This window comes from Vespa crabro, chromosome 10, assembly GCF_910589235.1.
Source record: "Vespa crabro chromosome 10, iyVesCrab1.2, whole genome shotgun sequence".
NCBI lineage: Eukaryota > Metazoa > Arthropoda > Insecta > Hymenoptera > Vespidae > Vespa > Vespa crabro.
In genome coordinates this window covers 702,032-726,273 of record NC_060964.1, presented here as the reverse complement: position 1 = coordinate 726,273, position 24,242 = coordinate 702,032, and the positions used below count along the sequence as shown (strand labels likewise).

Sequence of the window (24,242 nt, the reverse complement as noted above, 5' to 3'; positions counted from 1 at the left end):
TTGCTTTCGTCACACCTTCATTCTTTTTTCTTTTTCGTTTTTTTTCATTCTAATAAGAAATCATAAGGTTTTGCGGGTAGATCGTATCACGAAGAAGAAAAAAACAATGCGTGTCGAGAAAGAGAGAAAGAGAAAGAGAGAATATCTCTTTTTCTCTCTCTCTTTCTCTTTCTCTCTCTGTCTGTCTTCACCTTACTCATCGCATTTGCAAATATCACGAGCGAGTTTATCCAGAGCTGTTCGGAATTCTCGACGATCCCTTTTTGAAAGATCAATGGGCGTGACGGAAAGCGCATAGAAACTCGGTGATATTAAATAAGAAAAGAAAAAGAAAGAAAGAAAAAAGTAGTCTTTTCTAACATAAGTGATAAATTTCTACGACGACGAAGTCTCAATTTCTCAAATAAAAAATCTCGTAAGATACTCCTAAGGACTTTATCTTCGAGTAAATAAAGAAAGATAAAGAAGGATCGGTTGTCCTTAAAGGAGCCTAAGAGGCATTGAACTCGAAGAAGTCGACCTTCCGATTCTCTCGAAAGGGAGATTCCAATGAAAAAAAAAAGTTATGTGTTCGATGTGTAAAAGAAAAAAAAAGGAAAAAACAAACAAAACAAAGAAATGAAAAGAAAAGGAACTATGGCGAGGAAGTGGCAAGTAATTATCTAGAATTAATCGAAATTTCTTAATCGATCGATTTAAACGAAGTAGACCATCATCAAAATGGCTATCGATCGTATGAAAATAACGGCGAGTTGGCCCTCGCCGCATATGTCGCGTTTGCGAGTCGAGCTCTAGCACGTCCTTTTGTCGAGAGAGCACGCGTTCCACTTTCACTTTGTTTCGATAGATATTCGAGGGATACGACGATTATAACGAACATTATAAGATATTATTTATGATTCGGGGAAGCCTGGTCCCTGCGGTTTCATCGACTTCAAATCCTTTCTTCTTATTTCTGCGGTTAAACTCGAGCTTCTCTCGTTTATCGTATTCCAATCCATCCGATTAGAAAATTATACATCCGCCCTTACCTCGCTCCCCCTCCCCTAGACGGTTCTATATCTATCGAATCTAAAATCTATTTATCAATATTATAGAATCTTGTCCTTAATGAAAACTTGTAATGATTGTTCGATCTAACAATTCATTAACTTAACTTTGTCTTGTGATGACGCAGGTGTATTCGAGTTTCATACGAAAGGAATCGAAGAAAAAGGAGTTAGCCTTTCCAACAGAACCCGTAAAACCATCAGAAAGGCAATAAGATTCTACGCCATTGAACGTAGTAACAGCAAAGAAGAGTGGAACGTCAAATCGAGAAGGAGTAGGAGGACGCCAATGCAAGTCCGAGTTCCCCTCCTCAATCTTATCCTCGGCTGGTAGAAAGCTCGACCAGACGACGGTGGGCCAAGCGCAACGCTCCTGCTGCTGGCTTTTCCACTTCCAGACCGCAGTCTTCTGACTGGACCGGACGCGCGGTCGTCTTGCCACTATCTCGAAAACGTGCGAACAAAAGATATTATTTCCTTCGGGGGTTTTGTATTTTTTTTTTTAATTAACGCGAGTGAATCCGTGTCTATTCTATCCTATTTTTCCCCTCCCCCTCTCTCTTTCTCTGTCTCTCTCTCTCCCTCTCTCTCTCTCTCTCTCTCTCTCTCTTTTATTTTATTATTATATTCTTTATCCTTTCGTTATTTACTTTATTTTATTATTTACTTTTAAACACTATATTGTGTGTACTGAATATAGAGAAAAAGAAAGGAGGAAAAGTGTTCTTTCTCTCTTTCTATCTCTCTCTCTCTCTTTCTCTCTCTCTCTCTCTCTCTCTCTCTCTCTTTCTCTTGCTCTCTCTCTCTCTTTCTCATAGTGTGCTTTCATGAGAGGACCGGTGCTTTCATGAGGGATTAAACAGCGAAGAAACAGCGGAGCCGTGAGACCAGGTCGGTGTCTTAAGTGAATTTCACTTATCATTAGTCTATTCTATCTTGATGTTAAAAAGAAAAAGAGAGAGAAAAAGAGAGAGAGAGAGAGAGAGAGAGAAAAGGAAAGAGTGAAACGATATTTTGTTTGAAGGAAAAAAAAAGAAATAACGAAAATAGGTGATTCGCGGTTAGAAATTGTTGATCAACTGAACGTTCTTAGGGAGAGTTAGGGGAAAAAAAGAGCACGCGACTTCAACCAGTCTAATGAAATTCTATTTTGTATTACCCCATCGGAGGGAGACCGGTATAATCACAGTGTTTATCTTACAAACGCGCGAATCTCAGTTAAACGTTTTCCTTCAGATATTGTGGCAATAATCGCAAACTCTCCACGTGAACTCTTCCAGCGAAAAGTTGTTCGAGTTGTTGGCAACACCGAAACGAAATTCGAAATAGAATAAAAAATAAATCATATAGTGTGAATGTAAGGGTGAAAGGAGAATTGAACGTAAGTTATCGTGCCGATAATAAGAAATACAGGAAATCGTGAATTTTTCAATCATCATTTGAAACATCTCCCGGAAGATCCGAGCGTGATCGTGTTCGCGATAAATCGTTTTCTCAGCGCTAAACAACGAAGCATAACGCGAGCGGATATACCGTTTTCGTGTCGATCTCTCTTACAAACTCTTTTATTTTATTAATCAAAGGGTAGAAGAAAAGAAAGATGGCCGCTCTTCTTTTACTCTTGCTCTTACTATCTCTTTCTCTCTCTCTCTCTCTTTCTCTATCTTTTTATATAGCACAATCTCTCTTTTTTTTACTCTTCTCTCATTTTGAAACGAGCAAATTTCGTCATCGATTCCAACACACGTTCGACTTTCCACTCGATATGCTCCACCCAAGAACATCGCCAATTCGCTTTCTTCTTCTCGATTCTTTTATATAGCTAATTTCGCTCGAATAAAGCTATTACCTAGTTGAGAATAGCAAAGAATTGAAGGTAGTTCGTAACACCCATTCTCTTTATTTCTCTTTCTTTTTCTTTTTATCCAGCACGTAACCTGGCGTGCTGTCGACAAACATGCCTTGTGCTCATCGAACGTTCCATGAATTTTTTTTCTGTTTTTTTTTCTTTTTTTTATGACCACTCAACGTAGTCGTATAAGACAACGAGTCGACGAATATAACTTTCGTTAATGTTCTCAACACGTCGAAAATTTGAACGTCGAACGTACGTGATTATTTATCGGGTCAGAAAATTCTCGTTAAAAATTGTCCCCGAGTGAGTTCGCTCGTACAATCACACGCATTCTAACGAACGCCCGTACACATTCGTTCTAACGCGTCTACGTTCACTTTCGATCGGCGGATTCCGTACGCACGTTCGAAAGTGAATTTAATTTGCGAGGAGCCCGTTAGAGGCGACACGCCTAGTCTCTACATCTTTTTATACATATATATATATATATATATATATATATATATATATATATACACGTATATATAAAATACATATATACATATATATACATATTTACATATAAATAAATAAATATATATATATATATATATATATATATATATATATGAATACATTTATGTACCCATATACCTATGTATGAACAGGTTGAGATATTTAAATGGAAATTTGAAAAAGATCGAATAATTTGTTTATCGCTAAACGAGCGTTATACTTATCTTTTTTAAAAGAATAATCTTTTCAAAAAAAAACATCTGTTAAATATGAACGAAGACCTTCAACTGTTCCATTTACATGCTCTACCCTGTTATGTACGTATGTACGTATGCATGCATGTATATATAGGGACAAGCCGAAGGCCGAACATTCGACATTTTTTCGTCGGCTCTCTTTTCATAAACAATATCGCACAGCGCGTTGTTACGACACAGAACGAGCCGACGAGTACGCCGGCTTTCTCCGACGAGATACGCCGACGGAAAAATAAACCAGCTACTTCGCCATAATCAAACGCACCAATAGTTTTATGGTTGATCCTGTTACATTCGTAACGAGGCTTATCGTTAATCGACCGATTTTTTGACCGTGTCAACACCTACATTTTCTTTTCCTTCTTCTTCTTTGGCTTTTTTCACAATTGATCATTTTTTTTCAGAGAAAATGATTACAGAAATAAATATAACAAAAGTTTCTTCAAATAAGTTCTCAATATTCGATCTAAAAAAATTATATATATAGAAAGAAAGAAAGTAAATTATATACACATATATTCTTATATATATATATATATATATATATATATATATATATATAATATATATAATTTACTATTATAAATATATATATATCGCAATAACGGATATTTTGTATGTGAAAAATGATCGATCGATTATCGGAACAACGATAAATCACTTCGGTCGTAAATTCCTTGTAAAGCGTACAATGACTCGTTTCGTACTATATCTATAGATCGCTTAGACGCATACCACCGGAGAAGTAAGATACTTATACGATATTATATATGTATATATATATAACACACACATATACATATATATACTTACAATGTTACGTAAACGATCCCATATACTTCCAGTTGATGTAAATATAAAACGTTATTTTTCATATCGTACAGATTCCTAACGATAAAACCTTCGTTTTCGATACGTATTTATATAATATAACCAATCACCATCATAGATATTTAATGTATATGTATATACAATGTAAATGGGTATGTACACTCTCGATATACCTACCTTTCCCTTATGGGAAAGACAAATCGAGATTTACACGGAACGAGCGAAGGGCTTGGAAAACGTTGGATAGAAAATTACGTTGAAAGGCGGGTCACCGATGGTAGGAATTTACTTTCATGATTGCACCGTTTATCCTTTACAACCATACTCTATAAATTATACATATGTATTAATATACAGAATACATTTGTGAGAATATATATATGTATATATCGTTTATATATCTACTTTCGTGGTTAAACGAGAAATTAGTTTTGCAACGATACCAGTCGAACAACGTTCCTGCTCGGTTCAAGGATCACTCCGTACTCGTTCTCAAGGACATGTACCCTCAGGAACGAGACAACGACAACGACTACGACGATGATGACGACGACGACGACAACGACGACAATGACGACGACGACAACGACGACGACGACGACGGCGACGAACAGAGCGACCCTACAAATAAGAAGTTTGTGGTTAACTTGAGGTCAAAGAACCGCGACAAGAACTCTCTCGAAAGAATCATCGTGGGACGCGTAATGATCCGGTACTAATCGTACGTTGTACTGTTAGTAACGACGGACGATCATAGTTGGCAGTGAAAATTCAGTTCACCATATGATATATATTATACATATATATATATATATATATATATATATATGTGTGTGTGTGTGTGTGTGTGTGTGTGTGTGTGTGTGTATATATATGTATAGTATATCGCGAGATAGGCGATTACTTTAACAAGCATGTCCGCCATTTCCCATGTATGTATGTATGTAAGTAAGTACATACGTAAGTACGTAAGTATACATAATTTTGTCATTCTTTTTATTGTATGTCCGTAGACAGTCGACAGAATCGAAATTATTATATATAAGATTTATTCATTCGATATGTCGACTTATTGCGGATGAATAATATTTAACGAAGATAATTAACTTTAAATATGTCCGTAGGAAATAATTCGTTAACAGGAAATAATTAAGTAAAATGAGTTTGAATAATGAACGTAATAAGTAACGAATGAAGATTTCTTTCAATTTAGTGTTCGTCGTTTAAATTATTGGAAGAAAGGAGGGAAATAAAAAGAAATATAAGCAATTTACGTTTGTTCATTTATTATTTAGATTCTGAAAAAGAAGTAAAGGCAAATGATCAAGTTATCTCTTTCGGAAATTGACTTTCTCGTTTATTCGAATTTTATTCAAAAAGCCGGAAGAATTTATCATTTTGTTCTCACGAAAAAAAGTTCCCACGTAAAAAGAAAAAAGAAGAAAAAATATGAACGAAAATGTATTTCAAATGAAATTCGTTTCGTTTTAATCCCTATCGGCGATTTGCTTCAAATCAGATTTCTTTTACTATGTGACAATGCTAAATTGAAAAATCAAAGTATCGTTTCGAATTTGCACTCATTTCGATTCTCGATTATCTCGTCAATCGATATCACATAGATACATAAGTACTTCATTTATTTTTTTCTCGAGATAATCGCATATAGAGAAAAGTGCATATAGAAAAGTGATCTGTAATTTCTGATTTTTAGTATTTCCCATCGAAATCAGAAAAAGGTGTTTAATGAGAGATGTCATTTTGCGTTTTTCAATAACATTCTCATTATTCTTAAATCAATCGTAAATCGATCAATTTGAAGTAGCTAGATATATATAAACGGATTAAAATCCGCTTCGTCTTAAATCGCATTACACGAAACACTACGCCTTCCTTAAGATTCATTCGAGCCATTTAACAAATCAACTGGAAATACAGAAATATCGAAAACGATAATCTGATTCGTTAAAACGTTAAATAAAATTTAAGATATTTCTTAGATAATTGAACATCGATAAATAAAAATTAATCACGAAATTTACATTTCGTCCTTCATAAAATAACTCGATTGTGAAAATATACGAGATATCGAAAAATATCATAACGTTAATCTTTGAAATATACTGAGAGAAACTGTTATTTTTTTTTTAGGTCCAATCAGTCGTTAATATCAAAGCATACATACTCTTTCTAAAATAAAAAGGTTAATGACCAAAAATGGTATACGTTTAAAATGTATCATCAATGATGGTTTGTTCGTATTCGATGTTGCGTGATATCGCTTTCGCAAAATGTCTATTTAAAAAAAAATAATTTCCAATGAATAGATATTATCGATTTATATTAACGTTTCGTGATATTTTTATACGAAAAATATCTCGAAAAGAAACGATTGATGTAACTTGTTCAAATAATACAAAAATTATTTTCTTCGATGATGAATTTCAATCGAATTAAACGTCGAACGAATATTTTATGGGGGGGGGATAAAAATCGATCGAAAAGAAAATAAATAAATAAACAAATATATAATACAATATAATTCACCGGAAAAGTGAAGGATAATAGAACACGATCTTATCGCGGAAACGATCGGAAATATTTTTCTTTAATATTTTGTCCCAGTATCGGATAACAGACAAAACTATATTTTCTTTCGAGAACGACTCGATCTTACACAATGAACCGATAAAACAACGCGAAACGGCACTTTACGCTCGAATAAATTTTATTCGCAGCCAAGAGTGAAATCATTTTATTTCCTAGCCGGTTTTCTTCAGCCGGCAAAAGCGACCAAAACGCTTCCCGACTACTTCGTAGTAACGTCGTGAAGCATCGTGGGAGCACTTACTTATTCCTGTAGAAAATTTCAAGCTAAACATTATTATATATATATTTACGTATATATCTATATATTAAAGTATCTATGAAAGAGTACGTTGTTTCATCGATTCCTGGTTGAACGAACTCGCATACTCGAACATTGAGAATTGAAAAATGAAATAAAAAATAATAATAATAATTATTAGACATTATTAGACATTGTCAAAACAAAAAAAAAAAAAGTAATTGCGAGGAAACATTCTAACAATGTATTGTAAATCGATATTCTTTTTAATAATTATCAACGTTACGTTTTATGTGATCTAACACATCGTTATATTTTAATTCTCTCAGTCTTGCTATCTCGATTGGTACGTCGTGATCACGAAGAATCGGTTAAAATCTTATGAAGGAGGTAAACGTTAAAAGGTATAGCGATTCGCGGATTTAAAGACGTTAACGTAATCCCAGAAGACGTATTTTCGAAATACCGTGTAGGTAAGTACTTAGGTTGATGTCGGACTTGTTCGTGGATAATCTCAACGACTCGTCACGAGAAGCTACGCGGCATTAAGTCTGAATCTTGAGCAAGGCATTGCTCGACTTTTAACATTTAATAAGAGGAAAAGTTCTCTATCGAAGAAATTATCGTGACATCTATTATGGTAGAAACATGCTTACCACGGCAATCAGATATTATATGTATAGACAATCAAGACTTATGATTGAAAATTTGGAAACTCCGGTTGTCTAATACAACGAAGTAAAAAAATTCGACTAATAAACATTTTCTCGCGATATTATCGTACAATGATATGAAGCTTAGCGGTTGGTAAACGCATAATTAACTATTGCACGTGCAAGACACACGTACCAGATTATAAATCTCGGTGCATTGATGCAGAAACTCGATTTATGTAAATACATACATATGTTGTATGTATAGTATATACGCAACTGGCACGAATCATAAGTCGTATGGAAATAAATGAAAGAGAGAAAGAGAGAGAAAGAAAGAAATAGAAATAAACAATGTTCGTTTCCAAGGGCATAGGCCAGATATAGTAGTCAATCTAACGCAACTCTAACGGATCTAAGATTTAAGATTGGATCGAAACTGTAAATACCGAGCATCGAACTACCGTAACGAGATTCACGCTGATCGAGGTATATTAACTTTCATCAGAGATTACGTATGTACATATATACATATATATGTATATGCATATATAATTTCCAAGAAATTCGGATACGATTCTTTTTATCACATATAATCGAAGAAACGCGTACCTGATAATATCTATGGAATATTATTCCATACAAATTCTTTACACATGGGAAAATGTATTAGAATAAATTGTTCGTGTCAGACAATATAAATATGACTCTATTAATAAGTAGTATAATATAATAAAGCGTCTACGTATCGTTATTTTAACAGTTATTCAACGACGTTCTATGTCTTTAATGTTGATAATCATATATTGTATACTTACCATGATGAACGTTACAAATATTTTCTATTGGTATGAAATGTGTATCCACAGAAATCAAATAGGTAGATATAATCTGAATTGATAACTATTGCCAGAATTAATGTCTTGTTTATTAATCTTAAAATGAAACGAATATTTGCTATAAAATATTTAGTTTTTTTCTAATCTGCTACGTGTGTGTGTGTATATAGGTGTATATAAAAGTCAAAGTATGTTTATTATATAAAAGATTCTATACTATTCAACGTATCCGCATTAAATTTGCCATAAATTTTCAACATTCTAAAGAAAATATTTTAAGGATCCTATAACAATCTCTAAAATCCACTACTTTCTCTTAACTTAAGTTCGATTAATTTTTTGTATAATAGCTCTCGTTTTTAATAATTTTAAGAAAATTGATTCTTCACATAAAAATATACTCGTTAAAAATAAAATAAAAAATAAATAATCGTGATCTTTTATAGAAATAAAAAATGTCTAGATGATTTTATAATTTATTGTGGAAATATTAGTTCGGAAGGAGAAAAAAAATAAAAGGAAATTGAACGTATAAAGTGTAATTTGAATAAGAGAAAATTTGAAGAAAAATATAAATACATATTTAAAAGAAAAAATAATTTTATGAAAATTTAAAAGACAATTATTGTTTCAAATGTTATTATTTAATTAGCCTAGAATCTATTCTCTTCAAAGGACCAAGGAATGAATAGCACACAAAGTTACTTATTAAATGAATTATTATTTTACATGCCAATGGTTATTATTTCAATTTGTATATTGTACATATTTTGTATAGAGATTCTTAAATATCTATATATATATATACACAAATAATATACATTTATATATATCGGCATAGATATTGATTTATATCTATGAATAATAATATTTGTATATAAAACTTATATTATACATATTATTCGATATAAATATACACATAAATAATAATGAGCAAAGCAACACGTTCTTCCTTCTCTGGAAGTAATATGTTCGTATAGAAGTTTTCAAGTATTTATGTACATGCAAAGACAATATACGTTTATATAATATATAACTACGCAGATCCATGAATAATAATGTTTGTATATAACATATATATTAGAAGTATTATTCACTATAGATATACATATAGATAGTAATAAGGAAAACAACGTGTTCTTCCTTCGTTAAAAATAATATTTTGTATATTTTTAAATATTTACATATAAAGATAATATACTTATATATATATATATATATATATATATATATTGATTTATATTTATTATTAATAATATTTCTGTATGAAACGTATATTATACGTATTATTCGATATAGATATACACAAATAATAATAATAAACAATACAACGCGTTCTTCTTTCGCTGAAAGTAATATAACCATATATAAAATAAAAACAAAACCGGATTCGTACCGTGCGAAACCGTCTTGTACATATTCTCGGCCGAGTGAACATCGTGACCAATCTATCTAGAGTAGAAGGATCGTGACAAAAGAGTAGACACCAACACATATATACATAGATACATACATAGATATGTAGTATTTATGTATGCCCTAGTGGAATTTAGCTGGTTCTTACCAAAGATTTATTTTCGCCTTGTTCTAAATTACTCTTGAAAATCATGTTCGACCTGAACAAATCATCATTCTTCTTCTCTTCGTTTCCTTTAAAAAAACTTTTCTCCTGTTAAATTTTCGAGTATTTTCATATGTTTAATTATTTGACCAATATTATATCCATACATTTGTATGATTATGATTAATACGTAACATACAGTATTAAACACGTCTGATTCTAACGGATCAACTTTTATCAAAGACAGAATATGGAAAGACATCATGATCAAACACATTGAATCTAACGGTCTTGATACGTCACGATTTATTTTTATTATAGATGTATACTTCATTTGCCCTATCTTTATCCCGATCACGACTAATGACAAATATACATAAATCAATTCGAATAGACGATAAATCACTACCAATTCTTATACGATTATTCTCTCATGTAATCGAGCTAACAACGAATTCGTCGTCCAAGAAAGGTAATAACACGATAAAAGCAAGATATGTTACGTTCCAAGAGACGATTACGAAAGACGTAGATTTTTGATGACATTACTATCGAATGTTGGCGCACCTAAAAAGAAAAATTAATGATAATCTTATAAGAAAAGGTGAAAGGTCATACATATATCATAATATTACCTAGTGTCATCCTTTGATCGACGTTAGTCTTGTCTTTTTCTATCTCTTTCCTCTCTCTCCCTGTTTTTCTTTCTCTTTCCCTTTCTTTTTCTTTTGATTCTTTGAATCCGCATATTAACCAGCGAGCAATAACACAACGCAAATTTTTCTTCAACCGGTAATTTACTCGATAATATACCACTCCAGACTTGATCATTTGCTTCAGCATTCGTATTTGTAGACACGAGGAAATGAAAGCCTGCCACGGCGTGCTCTGCTTTTGAAGGCTATCGAGTTTTGTAACCACGCCTTGGCGCATACTCAACCGAAGAAGAAAAAGAAGAAGAAAAAAATATCGAACTTACTGTCCTGTTAAATGTGATACGCAAAAATTAATCGTGGGTTATTGAATTTTTATATAATTATGAAAATTAAATTCGAAAAATATGAAAGTTGTTCGTATCTTAGTATAAAAAGAACACTAATCTATTTCATTTATTGAGCAAGAATGGATTAACGTTTTTTCACATTATCCAATTAACAATTAACCATATAAATCGATAAATTTATCTAATACATTTCTTTTTTTTAATCAAACGATATAAGAAAATTCATTTCTTTTTTTCTTCTGCATTAAACTTTATTATTATTAAAATATATGTATCTATACTTTTAATCTTTCAAATGTTATTTTAAAAGAAATCTTATGGTTTAAATATAATCTGAAAAATTAAATATGATCTTTCAACTCCTACGGTATTCGACGTTTTAATTATATTAATAACTTCGTTTATAATCAGTTTTCGTTGTTTGAAAAAGCGAATCGAGCGTGTAAGTTAACAGTTGTAGTAGTTTCAGTCATCATTTCCGGTAACCTTTAGTGGTCGCGGATGACCGTTATTCGTATGTCGTAACGTAACGTAATTTACCGTAAAGTAACGTTACGAGTATCGCCTTCTGTGTAAGTATGTATGTATTTTGATTTCCGTACGAAGAAAAATCCACTGTGGTATTTTCTTTTCTCAAAAAAGAAGATACCATCTTACGATAAAAAAAAAAAAGAAAAAAGAAACGAGAGATATCCGATTCGCATTACTACTTAGATCGTATCGAAGATTTTACGTTTTCAATGTATGCTGTCAGTCGTCGAATAATAAACGACCATAAATTTCTAGCTTAGCACGTTGAATTAAAAAGGTTAATCGTTGCCTTTAGTTGACCGATCTAAATATTAAAATCATCCGATTAAAATATATTTATTAATTTAATTAAAATCCTTTAATATAATGTCATTGAAATTTTTCTTATCCTTTATCACGAATGATTAAAAATTTAACAATGACGATTAGATAATTTTATAAATGTTTTTGCGTATGCTTATATTTATGACAAATATGTATGTACATATGTATGTATTTTTGTGATAACGTGTAATGTAATGTAACAGATAAAAATATAGATATCTATATAAATAATTTTACGAAAGTTCAAGACGACCATTTTGCTGCTGGATTATTTAAAATTTTCGTCTCGGTTTTCACTCAAAAATGTAGAACGCTCCATAAATCAATGCCAAAGACCGACTGGCATATTTCGCGTCAATTAAACCTCGCTATCGCCGTGCTCCAGTTCGCTTCTAAAGAGATCATTATCGTTCGTATGTATGTGTGAAAGCAATAGAGAAACAGAGTTCATCAACGATTTTGCCGTTAGTTAGAAACGAAGGACCATGTCATTCTATTACACAAGTTTTCGTAATCGCTTGTCTCATGTCACAATGTACTACTCGAGTTCTCAAGCTGTCTGGGAAATCCTCTTGGTTTGGATTAACACCCTACGGAAGTTACATGAAAGGAACATTGAAAGATCTCAAGGAAGTCTTTCGAGATCACTGAACGATTCTTCTTCTTCCGTATCCGAAATTATCCCGAAACTTAAATAATTTAAAAATGAAACCTTAAGCGTATAATTAAAATTTCATTTTTACATAAACAAAGTATTAATTAAATCTAATATATTTATATTTCTCGATAGAATATTACCAAATCGTTAAAAACAACATTTGACGATATTTGATAAATCTTACTGATTAATTTCATAATAACGAATTTCACGAAACTTACATAAAACAAATCCATAGAATCTTTGCCTTTTATTTGTTAATAACGGAAATGAGTAATAAAACTTTTTCCCAATTGCCTAATTCATTTTACTATCGTTACCATTCGGTACACTTCCATTACACCTGTAAATAAGTACACGCCCGTACTTTCTAGTGATAGATGATTTCGTTTAAAAATAACCATTAAAAAACGGATCTGTAAACGGGACTGAACCAATACGAAACGAGCATGATGCAAGGTTACTTTCACCAAATGTATCCAACAATAAAAAGACCTAACTCCAAATCGTCATCAAGAAGTTCAAAACCTTAAGGTCGAAAATAATATCGAAAATATTCTCCGAACGTTTCTTCTTTGATAAAAACTCTTAATCTAACGACCGATTGTATAATTTCTTTTCAATGTATATTCACGTAAAAAAAAAAGACATCTAAAAACTAATATGTGAAAAACAATATTGTCTATTGATGAGCTGATTATAATATAGTAAAGACAAGACCTTTCAGAATAAACTTTCATATCGTACTTCTCGTACGATTCGAAAGGAAGATTCTTTTGCGTCAATTAACGCACTTACAAATGTCAAGACGATCGTCTACGCTCTTATCGTACTCGTATCGCGATAACATTCGTTCAATTTAATATAATCTTTTTCCTCTTAACATCATATGTTTTATCAATTTACACGTTTCTCGGTATAGAGTTTCTTGGTATATCCAAAAAAAATATATCAATAATATATCAATAAATATCTTAATATAATATTAAATATTATATGAAGAAAAATAATATAATATTATACATATATTATTATTATTCATTATTTATAATTAATATATAGAAATATAACAAAACAAAAATATATATGTATACCATTTTATTATATCTATTAAATATAATATAATACTCGAAGTTAATAGGAAATAATTATTAATAATTAATAATAATATGTACAAATATGATAAAACAAATATATATATACATATATAATAAAACAAAAAGTAATATATATACTATTATATTATATATAATAGATATAACACTCGAAGCCAATACAAAATTATACACGAATGACGAAAGAACCGGTAGATATGGACACCGAAATTACATTTCGCTAATTTTGTAATTATAGATGAATGATTCGGCTTTGCTAAATCACGATTTAATTATATGGAAAAAAAAAGAAATAATTCTCGAACGTGATTAGATTTCTCGAGGACTCAAATTCAAAATTCAATTTTGATAAAAATGAATAGGAAACAAAATCTATCAATGGTATCGATGACGACAAAGTCACACCTGATATTACGTGATCATGCATTTATATAACACCTACATTATTCTTGCATTATATAGTTAGCAGTGGTGACAGCACAGAGAAAGTTTCTATCCTTAGCCATACACTCGACCGCCTCTATGGTACACACATTCGACGTTGAGAGTACGCTTCCATTATGCTACCATGCCGCTTATACTAATTCAAAATTCGTACATATACCATGAAAAATATTGTTCGTGGGCGTTTTTCTCTTTCTTTTTCATTCTCTCTCATTTTATTTCCGCTTTCTTGCCATATCTATTTATAGTTTTATATTAATAATTTGATGCTCAACAAGGATACGTTATTACAATAAATTTATTTATAATCATAGAATAAATAGAAATATGTAATTTTTCTTTTATTGTTACAGTAACGACAACATGCGGGAGAAAAGATGGCTTCTGCTCGCTTTGTTTGGTGAGTAAAAACCCAAAGAGATTTTCCTCTACGGAGTTCTACCTCACCACTGAACGTTTCTTCTTCTTTTTTTTTGTTTTTCTTTTTTTTCTCCTTTAAGTCTGTGTTTATACATTCCTTTAACTCTTAGAGAGTCCTTTCTCCTAGTCTCCCAGTATTTTTGGACTCGCCGTATTTGGTGAGGAATGCGAAGACAGTGGATGACCTTCCATCTGGACATTTTTGCATTCAAAGTGAATAAAGGCTAGTTCACACTAAACTCGTATATACTTCTTCATACAAACGCGTCACGTGATTATACTTAAATATGTACTTAAGTAACTATTTAACGAAGAAAAAAATATTGAAACGGATACTTTCCTTTTTTTCTTTTTCAATACGAATAAACCAATGATCAACCACATAAAATCGTTCGATTTTTAGCATACGAATGATTTTGCAAGAATTCATAAAGGGGTGTTCGATTGGACGAAGGTAAACCTGTTGCGCATATCAACGTATTTTGCTTTCTTTGTCGTTATTCCCCTCGAGAAAGATTCGTATGTATATACGAATATATATATATACCTATGTCTGTATGTATATATGTACATAACTTCGCGCGTCTTCTCAGTTATAACGCTTGTTTACGTAAATCCTTAAGATCGATAGAGGAAAGTAGGAAGTAACGTATGGAATTCCAAAGTATCCACCAACGCTTGATAAATTTTAAAAAATGACGATAGCTGAATAATGAGAGCTTCGATGAAATTTGTTCGTTAAGAGATACGAATATAATAAAGGGGAAAAAAGAATAAAAATAAAAATAAAAATGAATAAATCAATAAGTAAATAAATAATTAAATAAATAATTAAATAAATTTGCAATGGAATTTAGTTCAATCGGCAAAATATTTACTTACTTATAGCTCGCAAGCACGTTACATTCACTGGACCGTTCGAAATCGATCACATGACATGGACTTTAACATTTAAAATTCTTTCTGACATTTTCACCGATCGGTAAACATTCGTTTCGCGAACGTACATATATAATATATAATACCTATATACCTAGATAGGTATTATGTATTAACGCGTACAAGGTGATTATTAAAGACTACTATTTCTATCAGGTAAACGCTGTTATTTTTAAACATTTGATTAGTATTGTATACAAGTCGTCATTTATAATAGAATAACGGTATGTAATAGAAATGACGTAACTCTGATACTTAATTTATACCAGCTAATGTATTCAAATATACTGATCATTTATTTTACAAAATATATATACGATTAATTAATAAAAATATTTATTAATAAAGATATTGATTAAATAAATAGAAGATTATTACTAATATCTCGATCGAAAATAATATAAAACGAAATTAATTCATATTTTTCGTTTTCACAAAGATCTGAGTAAAATCGTTGTACTAAATTTCACGACTATCTATCTAAATGTCGTAATTAACGTGGTCATAGAAGTGAAATACTTGCGTTCATTAATATTACCTGCAACTAGGTAGGTGGGTAGGTAGGTGTACGAGACTATTTGGATTAAAACATTCGTAAAAGTCCTTTTAGAGTTGCCGGAAATAATGAGCAGTATATAGCGATAAACATTAGAATTTTCTTCACGCTATTTCTTCACAAGGATTGAGGTATTTCAGGAGAATCTCCATATTTGTCTATGCCAGCGAGTCGAGTTTAGAGTAACGGTTGTTTACCATTTGGTTAAAAAGACCATTGTTAGCGAACGATCTTCTTTCTTACGAAAAGAAAAGTATTAAGTTAATTTTAATTGGCAAAAACATTTCTTTATGAGTTCTTTTAAAATTATTATTTTGATGTCTTTACGAAGAATTATAATTGCTTTATTTATGTGAATTTTCTCTTTATTTTTATTATTCATCATTGAAATACTCATCACACGTTAACAAGTTAAGACATGTAAACACGCCTACAGTCTGAAAATGTCAGGTCATTCTCATTTGATGACAGAAATCGATTTGCTTATTGTGCTTAGCATAAGATAATAGGATGAGGCAATTTGTTTATGTGCATTTGTCGATATAATATTTCGTCACAAAAAATGCTTTTATATTCTTGCTAGTAACATTCGTAGGTTATTTCTATTTACATATTTACATATATATATATATATATATATATATATATATATATATATACACACACACACACACACACACACACACACACAAACACATAGTATAACGCTCACACCCACGTTAACATTTCCCACAATTGGAATGTGTGCACGTTCCCATAATTTATTTTTATACGACGTGCAATATGTTACCGTTCGTTATCGATCCCTGTTCGGAAAAGTATAGTCCCGTTATAAGGTGCTACACACCAACCATCGCTTGGCTTCAACTTCGTGTATTTTCAACATCGAGGACAGCCTCTCTCTTTCTCTTTCTTTCTTTTCCATCCGTAATGGTATCATTCGCACGTTTCACGAGCCCAACAACAAACGCTACCTAAAGAACCTTCGATATCTCGAATCATAATCGTTGGTTCCCTATCATATCGTTTCCTATATGATTTCGATCAATAGCTCGTTGAAAAGTATAAACCAGATAGTTGAATATCGATTAAATAAAAAGAGAGAAAAAAGAGCCAAAAAAAAAGAGAGAAAGAAAGAAAGATGGATTATTTGAAAAATAAATATTCAGTTTATATGAAAGAAATATACAATGTATTACCGAAATGTTTTGCACAATTTTCTTCTCGTAATCAAAATATATTATAAGGATTAGATAATAAATATTATTGCTTTTTTACTGTCTCTGTTTATCAATTGTTTGAAAATTCATTTATCATATTGATTGATTAATATGATTACGATACTATTTATTACTTTTTCTTCTGATTCTAAACACCGATCATTGATTTGAAGTCTCTCTCTCTCTCTCTCTCTCTCTCTCTCTCTCTCTCTCTCTCTCTCTTTCTCTCTCAGTAATGATTTACCCTCGAGATATCTCGGTATTATTATAGAAAGTCACGAAACTAAGAAATTGTCTTTTTCTTTTGCCCGCAATAACGAAATGCCTTTTATTTTCCGATACTCCTCATTAACTCGCTCGACCTTGAACCGGTTTCAAAGAACGATCGTCTATGAAGAGACGGCCAAAGAAACGTATTTAAAAAAGAAAGTAACACGAAATTATTTACTATTATCGTGAATTGTTATATTCGAGGATCATGTTAAATCTTTTATCGTAATAAGATCAACAAATGCAACAATAGACTATAGTATCCCTAACAGTTTTTGTATAGAATATACTATTATTATTGATATAATAAATAATCGATTTACTATCTAAATCGCATTTCGATTCTCACTTGATCTTGTTCGAACTAGTACTCGAATAGTCACCATATTTCTTCATTATAACGTGTGGGAGCGAAGATAATTTTGCTTTGATGGGTAAATAAAAAAAAATATAGCTTAATGATAATCGATGAAGACCAAAAGGAAACGATCGATAAATATCCTTGATCCGTTTGAAAACAATTACCCAACCGAATACGCTCGCTTGCTCGCTCCTCGTCTGAAAATTGCGACACTTACGTTAGAGCTCTCACTGCGCTTCTCTCTCTCTCTCTCTCTCTCTCTCTCTTTTTCTCTCTCTCTTTCTCTCTCCCTGTCTCTGTCTCTCTCTTTCTCCCTCTTTCTTTCTCTCTCTCTCTCTCTTTCTATCTGCACGTCGTCCGCGTTTTGCAACTCCGACGCTTCTCCACGATTTTCGCAATCGGAGGATGCGTAGTGGCCTTTGAAGTGCTCCTTCTTTTTTTTCCTTTTCCTTTTTTCTATTTCTTTTTCTTTTTTTTTTTCTTTTCTTTTCTTTTACTGCTTCTCTCGAAGAAGACGAGACTCATCGAGGCCATTACGAGTGATCTAACACGCCATACTTTTTCCTCCTGCCACAAATGAGAACGCCACTGCTTGTTCTTACAGAAATGTAAAAGAGAGATGGAAAGAGAAAAAGATAATTATTCACTCCTACGACAAAGTTGACAAGCGATCGGCGAAATGCGAGTTACACAAAATAATACAAAAGGACTTTGAGTGACGTCATAATCAATGAAAAATCTCATTCAAATTCCAGGATTCTTATTGATCAACGCGATCACGGATGCGCTGAAGCCGACGAGACCGAAATTTAAAATTGCCACAACTTCGACGACGACCACGACCGAGGAATCACGTCTCGAGGAAAACGTGAATGAGGATGCTGTGGTAAGGTTAAATATCAATCAAAAATCTACATTTTTAAATCTTATCTTATTAAATGTTATCGGATTAACAGATAAAACTCTAAATAAAATCATATAAGTTATAAGGTCATTTTATTATCTTCTATAACATCATTTGAAAATTTATCATTTATAATTTTTATCCTTATTTCGTTGGTCAAAAAGAAGTCAAATTTAACGTGCAAACAAAATTTAAAAGTTAAAGAATGACCTTGTCAGTACGCTTTTTATTCGTTTCACTGTCCGAAAGATATGTAGTACTTACATAATACTTAAATGACTAATACACTAGATACAAAATGAAAGACGAACAAGTATGGCAGTAACATTATATCATGTTCCCGTCGTACTACTTACCACATTATAATGGTAAGACAATCGTTTATCTCCGATATATATAATAGATACTTACTTACGACACTATCTCGATCCATTCTACAATCACGAATCCTAACGATCTTTATGTCAAGAAATCTGTGCTTTCATACATAATGTTAAAACGTTCATTTAGAATAGATTGAACGATGATATGATGAAAGACATTATCGTTATTACAATCATCATCATCATCATTATCGATAGATCACCATTTTGAAATGAAAAAGTTAGATACGAGTAGATTTCCATAATGTCAACTTCCTATATCTTAATATACAAGATTTATCCCATTTAATTCGTTAATTAATAATAGGTATAGACAAATGATCAATTTATTGCATCGATGGTTAAACTTGGAATAAAAAAAGCTCTCATCGAAGAGAGAACTACAGATTCACCTTCGCACGTAAACCCAGAATGTGACATCATCCTTACAATTACGAATTCTTATTGCCAAGTGTTTTCTTTCTATATATATATATGTGTTTACTTATATACGTAGATGTAATATAAATGTCTTCGGAATAATCGAAAAAATTATTTGAGAATCATCGCGAATGATGAAGAGACCGGATATAACTCAATTTTAATATTTTCGAACGATTTCAAAATTAACAATTATTTTTCAGACAACAACGCCAGCGACAAACTCGTCGGAGGGAAACATAACTACCGGGCATATGTTAACAGGAATCCCTCAAATTGATTATATTTGGGATCCAAATTTGCCGCGTGAATTGAACGGTTACAATCTGAGCGATTATCCATTCTACAACAGCATTCCCGAGGACATTGACTTCAAGTGCGACGGCCTACACGATGGATTTTATGCGAGCGTACCTCACAAGTGTCAGGTAAGAATAATAATCAAACTCCCGGTACTAGATACCAAAGACTTTGAAAGGCAAAGTTCAAGCGAGAGCTCATATTCTGCGCATCCAGATGCAATAACTACTTGGATGCACCTAACGATACTTTTCAAGAAAACTTTCTTACTTTATCGCATAATTTAATGACACAAATAGAGAAGATAAAAAGTTATATTATACGTCTACGTGTAAGTACTTAGATAAGGTTAAAGGTGTCAAGGACAAACATTTCGAGTGAGATATATCATTCAAATAAATTTCAAAATAACATTAATATCAAATATAAACAAAGATTAAAACAATAATTGTCGGCTTAATACGTATCGCTATTAACGACAAAAAAAAAGAAAATATTGCATGTTAGTATCTAAATAGGAAACACGAAAAGAAAAAGATCATTAGAAATAAAGAAAAAAAATTATATTTCTCGACGATCATCGATGTTATTCTCCTGTTAGAGTATCTCCGAGTGGCTTCGTTTCGTAAAAAACAGAGAAAGAGAAGGATAACAACGAACAGGGACGTAAATCAGAAAGGAGATATTTTCGTGGTCTGCTAAGTCTCTTATCCCTGACCGTTTCGTGCTAAGCGAATCTCGAGATTGTGAAAGCTATTGCCAAAGGAACTTCCTTCCGTCTGGACTTATCGATCGGCTTACCCGTATGTCGGGAGTGGATAAACCATTGTTATGCAAATATCGGCAAGAAAATTCGTTGCGTTCGTCTACGAGTCAGTCGGCGTAAAGGGAAAAGAAAAGAAAAGAAAAACAAACGGATTTCTTGTTCGCTTTCCCCTTAAATCTCGATAGAAATTTTAAAAACACACACGTACACGAACACAGTTACGACGAATCAAATAGTTTAAAAGTGTTAGAAATATATGCGTACATACAGTCATCAATGATCATTCATCCTGGATACTAGATATTGAATTCGAAGTCACGTCAATTAGAAGCAAAATAAATGTATCTCTGTACTTACGTTGATGTACGTGCGCGTATATCAATTGGTGTAATTAGCATTAGACAGTTCGTTATATTATGTCAAAACTATAAAAGCAATTGCGTTTTTCATAAAAAAAATAGAAAGAAAAAAAATTGGAGAAGTTCGGTCGATAATAGTAAGAATTAGAAGATATTAGAATGAAAATAAAAGAAAGAGAAATAAAAAGAGAAAGAGATAGAAAGAGACAGATAGTGAAAGGACGTGCTCTGAATGATTCCAGATGATTCCGTCAGATAATTCACGTTGGCTGTATGCGCGATAGACAATCGTGCATCCTGCTCATACGCGGAGAGACAAGTTCCATCTGTGCGCAATAGCGTGCACATACGAAGCCTCGAAACGAAACGAAACGATCGTTCTCACACATACGTACACACACACACACAAACACACACACACACGCATAATACCGCACGGTGTGAAAGCTACGGTAACGCCGGCGACCTGGCTGTTTCTCTGAGAAGTGTGTTAAAACTGTCAACTGTCGACAACATAATCAACTAGAAAAAATATATATATATAAAGAAAAAAGAAGGAAAAAGAAAAGAAAAACAAGAAGTAGGGAACGAAAATAAATACGTTAAATTTCGTACTTGTCTATATATTGATAATGACGTATCGCTTTCCAAATCGAAGGAGAAACGTGCTCAAAAATTCTCGAAAGTTTTAACGCCAGTACAACATGGCGTTTCCGTCACTTTCACCGATCGATGGATATATTATTTCGCAATTAGCTATAAAACAAGTCCCAAGTGTTACCCTATTATGAATAATAGTTGTGATCCCAATGAAAAATGACTTGGCCGAGGATGGATTTGAAAACGACGACTTCTAAGATGTATAATCGTTCCGTCGGAATCATCTTACGAAGAACTAATCCCGCACGATTTATCTCGTATCACATTATAAAGATTACGTTGCGCATCCATGAACGATGTTTTTCTTCTTTTTTATTTTTTTCTATTTTTTTTTTTTTTTCTTTACAAAAGAAAAAAAGAAGATACAAAAAAATAAAAGAAACGGTTACGCTTGAGCGATGGTTTCGACTTACTACATCGGGACTGAGAGATTCTTAGCAGCATGCGAGAAAAGAATTTCGTAGAAGTAGAGCAAAAGAAAGCGTTTCAAAAGTCGACCATTCGTTTCACGGTTTCCTTAAATCTCAAAGATCTTTTATAATTAACAAAAAAAAAAGAAGCCACACGAAACAAAACAAAGAAATCTTTTCGGCAGGTCTATCATCACTGCCTTTTCGGCACACGTTACGACTTCCTCTGTGCCAATTTCACAGCATTCGACCAGAAAACCTTCATTTGCCATTTCGTGTCCGAGGTCGATTGCGCCAACTCGAAGAAGTACTGGCATAGGAACGATGCCCTCTACAAGGCGACGACCAGCTCGACGACCTCGACGTCGACGACGACCACAACTGTCGCACCGGTCACGGTGGCTTCCTCGTCGAATGGCCGAGGTTCCTCGCGCGAACGAGATCCATTAAGACGAAGAAGACCATATTCAAGAAGAAGACCTTATGATTATTACGATGAGGATTATTATGACGACGAGTACACTCGACCACGTGGATACGACAGACGAGATGATTACGAGTACGAAGATAGGAAATATAGAAGAGATAGAGATAGAGATGTCAGAGATCGCGATCGTGATTTTCGTGATAGAGATACTGCTAGATCCAGGGATACAGCAATAAGAGACGAAAGAGATCGGGACGTTTCTCTTAGAGAAAGATATCCAAATAGAAATAATAGGAGGGATCAAGCAAGGCCAAGAGATCCACCAGAAGAGGACGCAAGAGGATTGAAGAATAGAGAACAAGAACAATCTAGATCGCGAGAAATCGAAGATTCGGAATTGGACGATCGAAGGATTGATTCGAGAGGCAGGGACAACGATGATAGAAGGTATTCTGATAAAAGGTAAGTAAAAAGATTTTATACTATGATCGAAATATATCTAGATACATTGTTTTGTCTAATAATATAATAGGTTCAGGGATGATTATGATGATAAGGATTCTGCTGCTGCTCTGTCAAATCAAGGATCGATAGGTGCTACCGAAGGACTCGTCAAACCAGCTGCTCCAATCTTTTCTGTGTATTCCAGACCAAGGGCTCCACCTAAAATTCGAAGACCGGTACCATTATCCGAACAAGACCGCTACGCTTATAAGTCAACGTCTGCGCAATCTACTGGTAAGCCGGTTCTTCCCGTTCCACTTGATCAATTTACATTTGTTTCAACGCCAGTTTAGGTTTATTTTCTTAAGATTAACAAGCGTGTTCAACAAAAAACTATTCCCTTTCTCCCTTGTATTTCTTTCTACTTTGTGGTTTTATTATTAACAAAAAGTGGTATTTAATTTTCTTCTTTCTCTTTCTTATTTTCTTTCTTTTTTTTTTTTAATTTGTTCCTATGGATAAACAAAACAAAAACTAAACGAACGAGCAATGATATATTTTCAACAAGATTAATCGAGTGAAATTTTCTTTAATACAATATATTCCAAAATCGTTACAATAATGTTACTTATAATTTAGAAGAACCTCGAAGACGACCTGTGGATCTTGAAGACGATTATTATGACGACGAGCTCGAAGATATCAGACCAATGAGACGACCACTTAGACGAAGACCGACTTATAGAGAAAGAGATAGAGATCGTGATTTCTACGACGTCAGGGACAGGGAACGAGATCGACCCTTCAGGTAAGGTAACGTACACAACACAGATACAGTTCTACTCATCGATGTTAACCCGTTAATCCGCATTGCTCGTCTGGACACTAATGACGCACTCAGAAACAACATACCTAAACTACAGTTGTTTCTTGAACAGAT

The 24,242-nt window shown here is 32.7% G+C and overlaps 1 protein-coding gene across 4 annotated transcripts in view; it reads left to right on the top strand.

Annotated features, from left to right (window-relative positions):
- Positions 1 to 1,386: 1,386 nt before the first annotated feature.
- Positions 1,387 to 24,242, top strand: part of LOC124427645 (zinc finger CCCH domain-containing protein 13) — a 28,151-nt gene continuing 5,295 nt past the window's right edge. The window contains exons 1-7 of one of the 4 annotated variants that reach the window (XM_046970832.1): positions 1,387 to 1,940; positions 14,817 to 14,863; positions 18,985 to 19,115; positions 20,140 to 20,364; positions 22,617 to 23,320; positions 23,391 to 23,596; positions 23,942 to 24,110. In XM_046970832.1, coding sequence (XP_046826788.1) covers positions 14,827 to 14,863; positions 18,985 to 19,115; positions 20,140 to 20,364; positions 22,617 to 23,320; positions 23,391 to 23,596; positions 23,942 to 24,110 — 1,472 coding nt within the window. In that variant the 5' untranslated portion in view covers positions 1,387 to 1,940; positions 14,817 to 14,826. Of the gene's footprint in view, positions 1,941 to 4,972; positions 5,200 to 14,816; positions 14,864 to 18,984; positions 19,116 to 20,139; positions 20,365 to 22,616; positions 23,321 to 23,390; positions 23,597 to 23,941; positions 24,111 to 24,242 lie in introns of those variants that run through there. The other 3 variants (XM_046970833.1, XM_046970831.1, XM_046970830.1) reach the window with 3 other exon arrangements.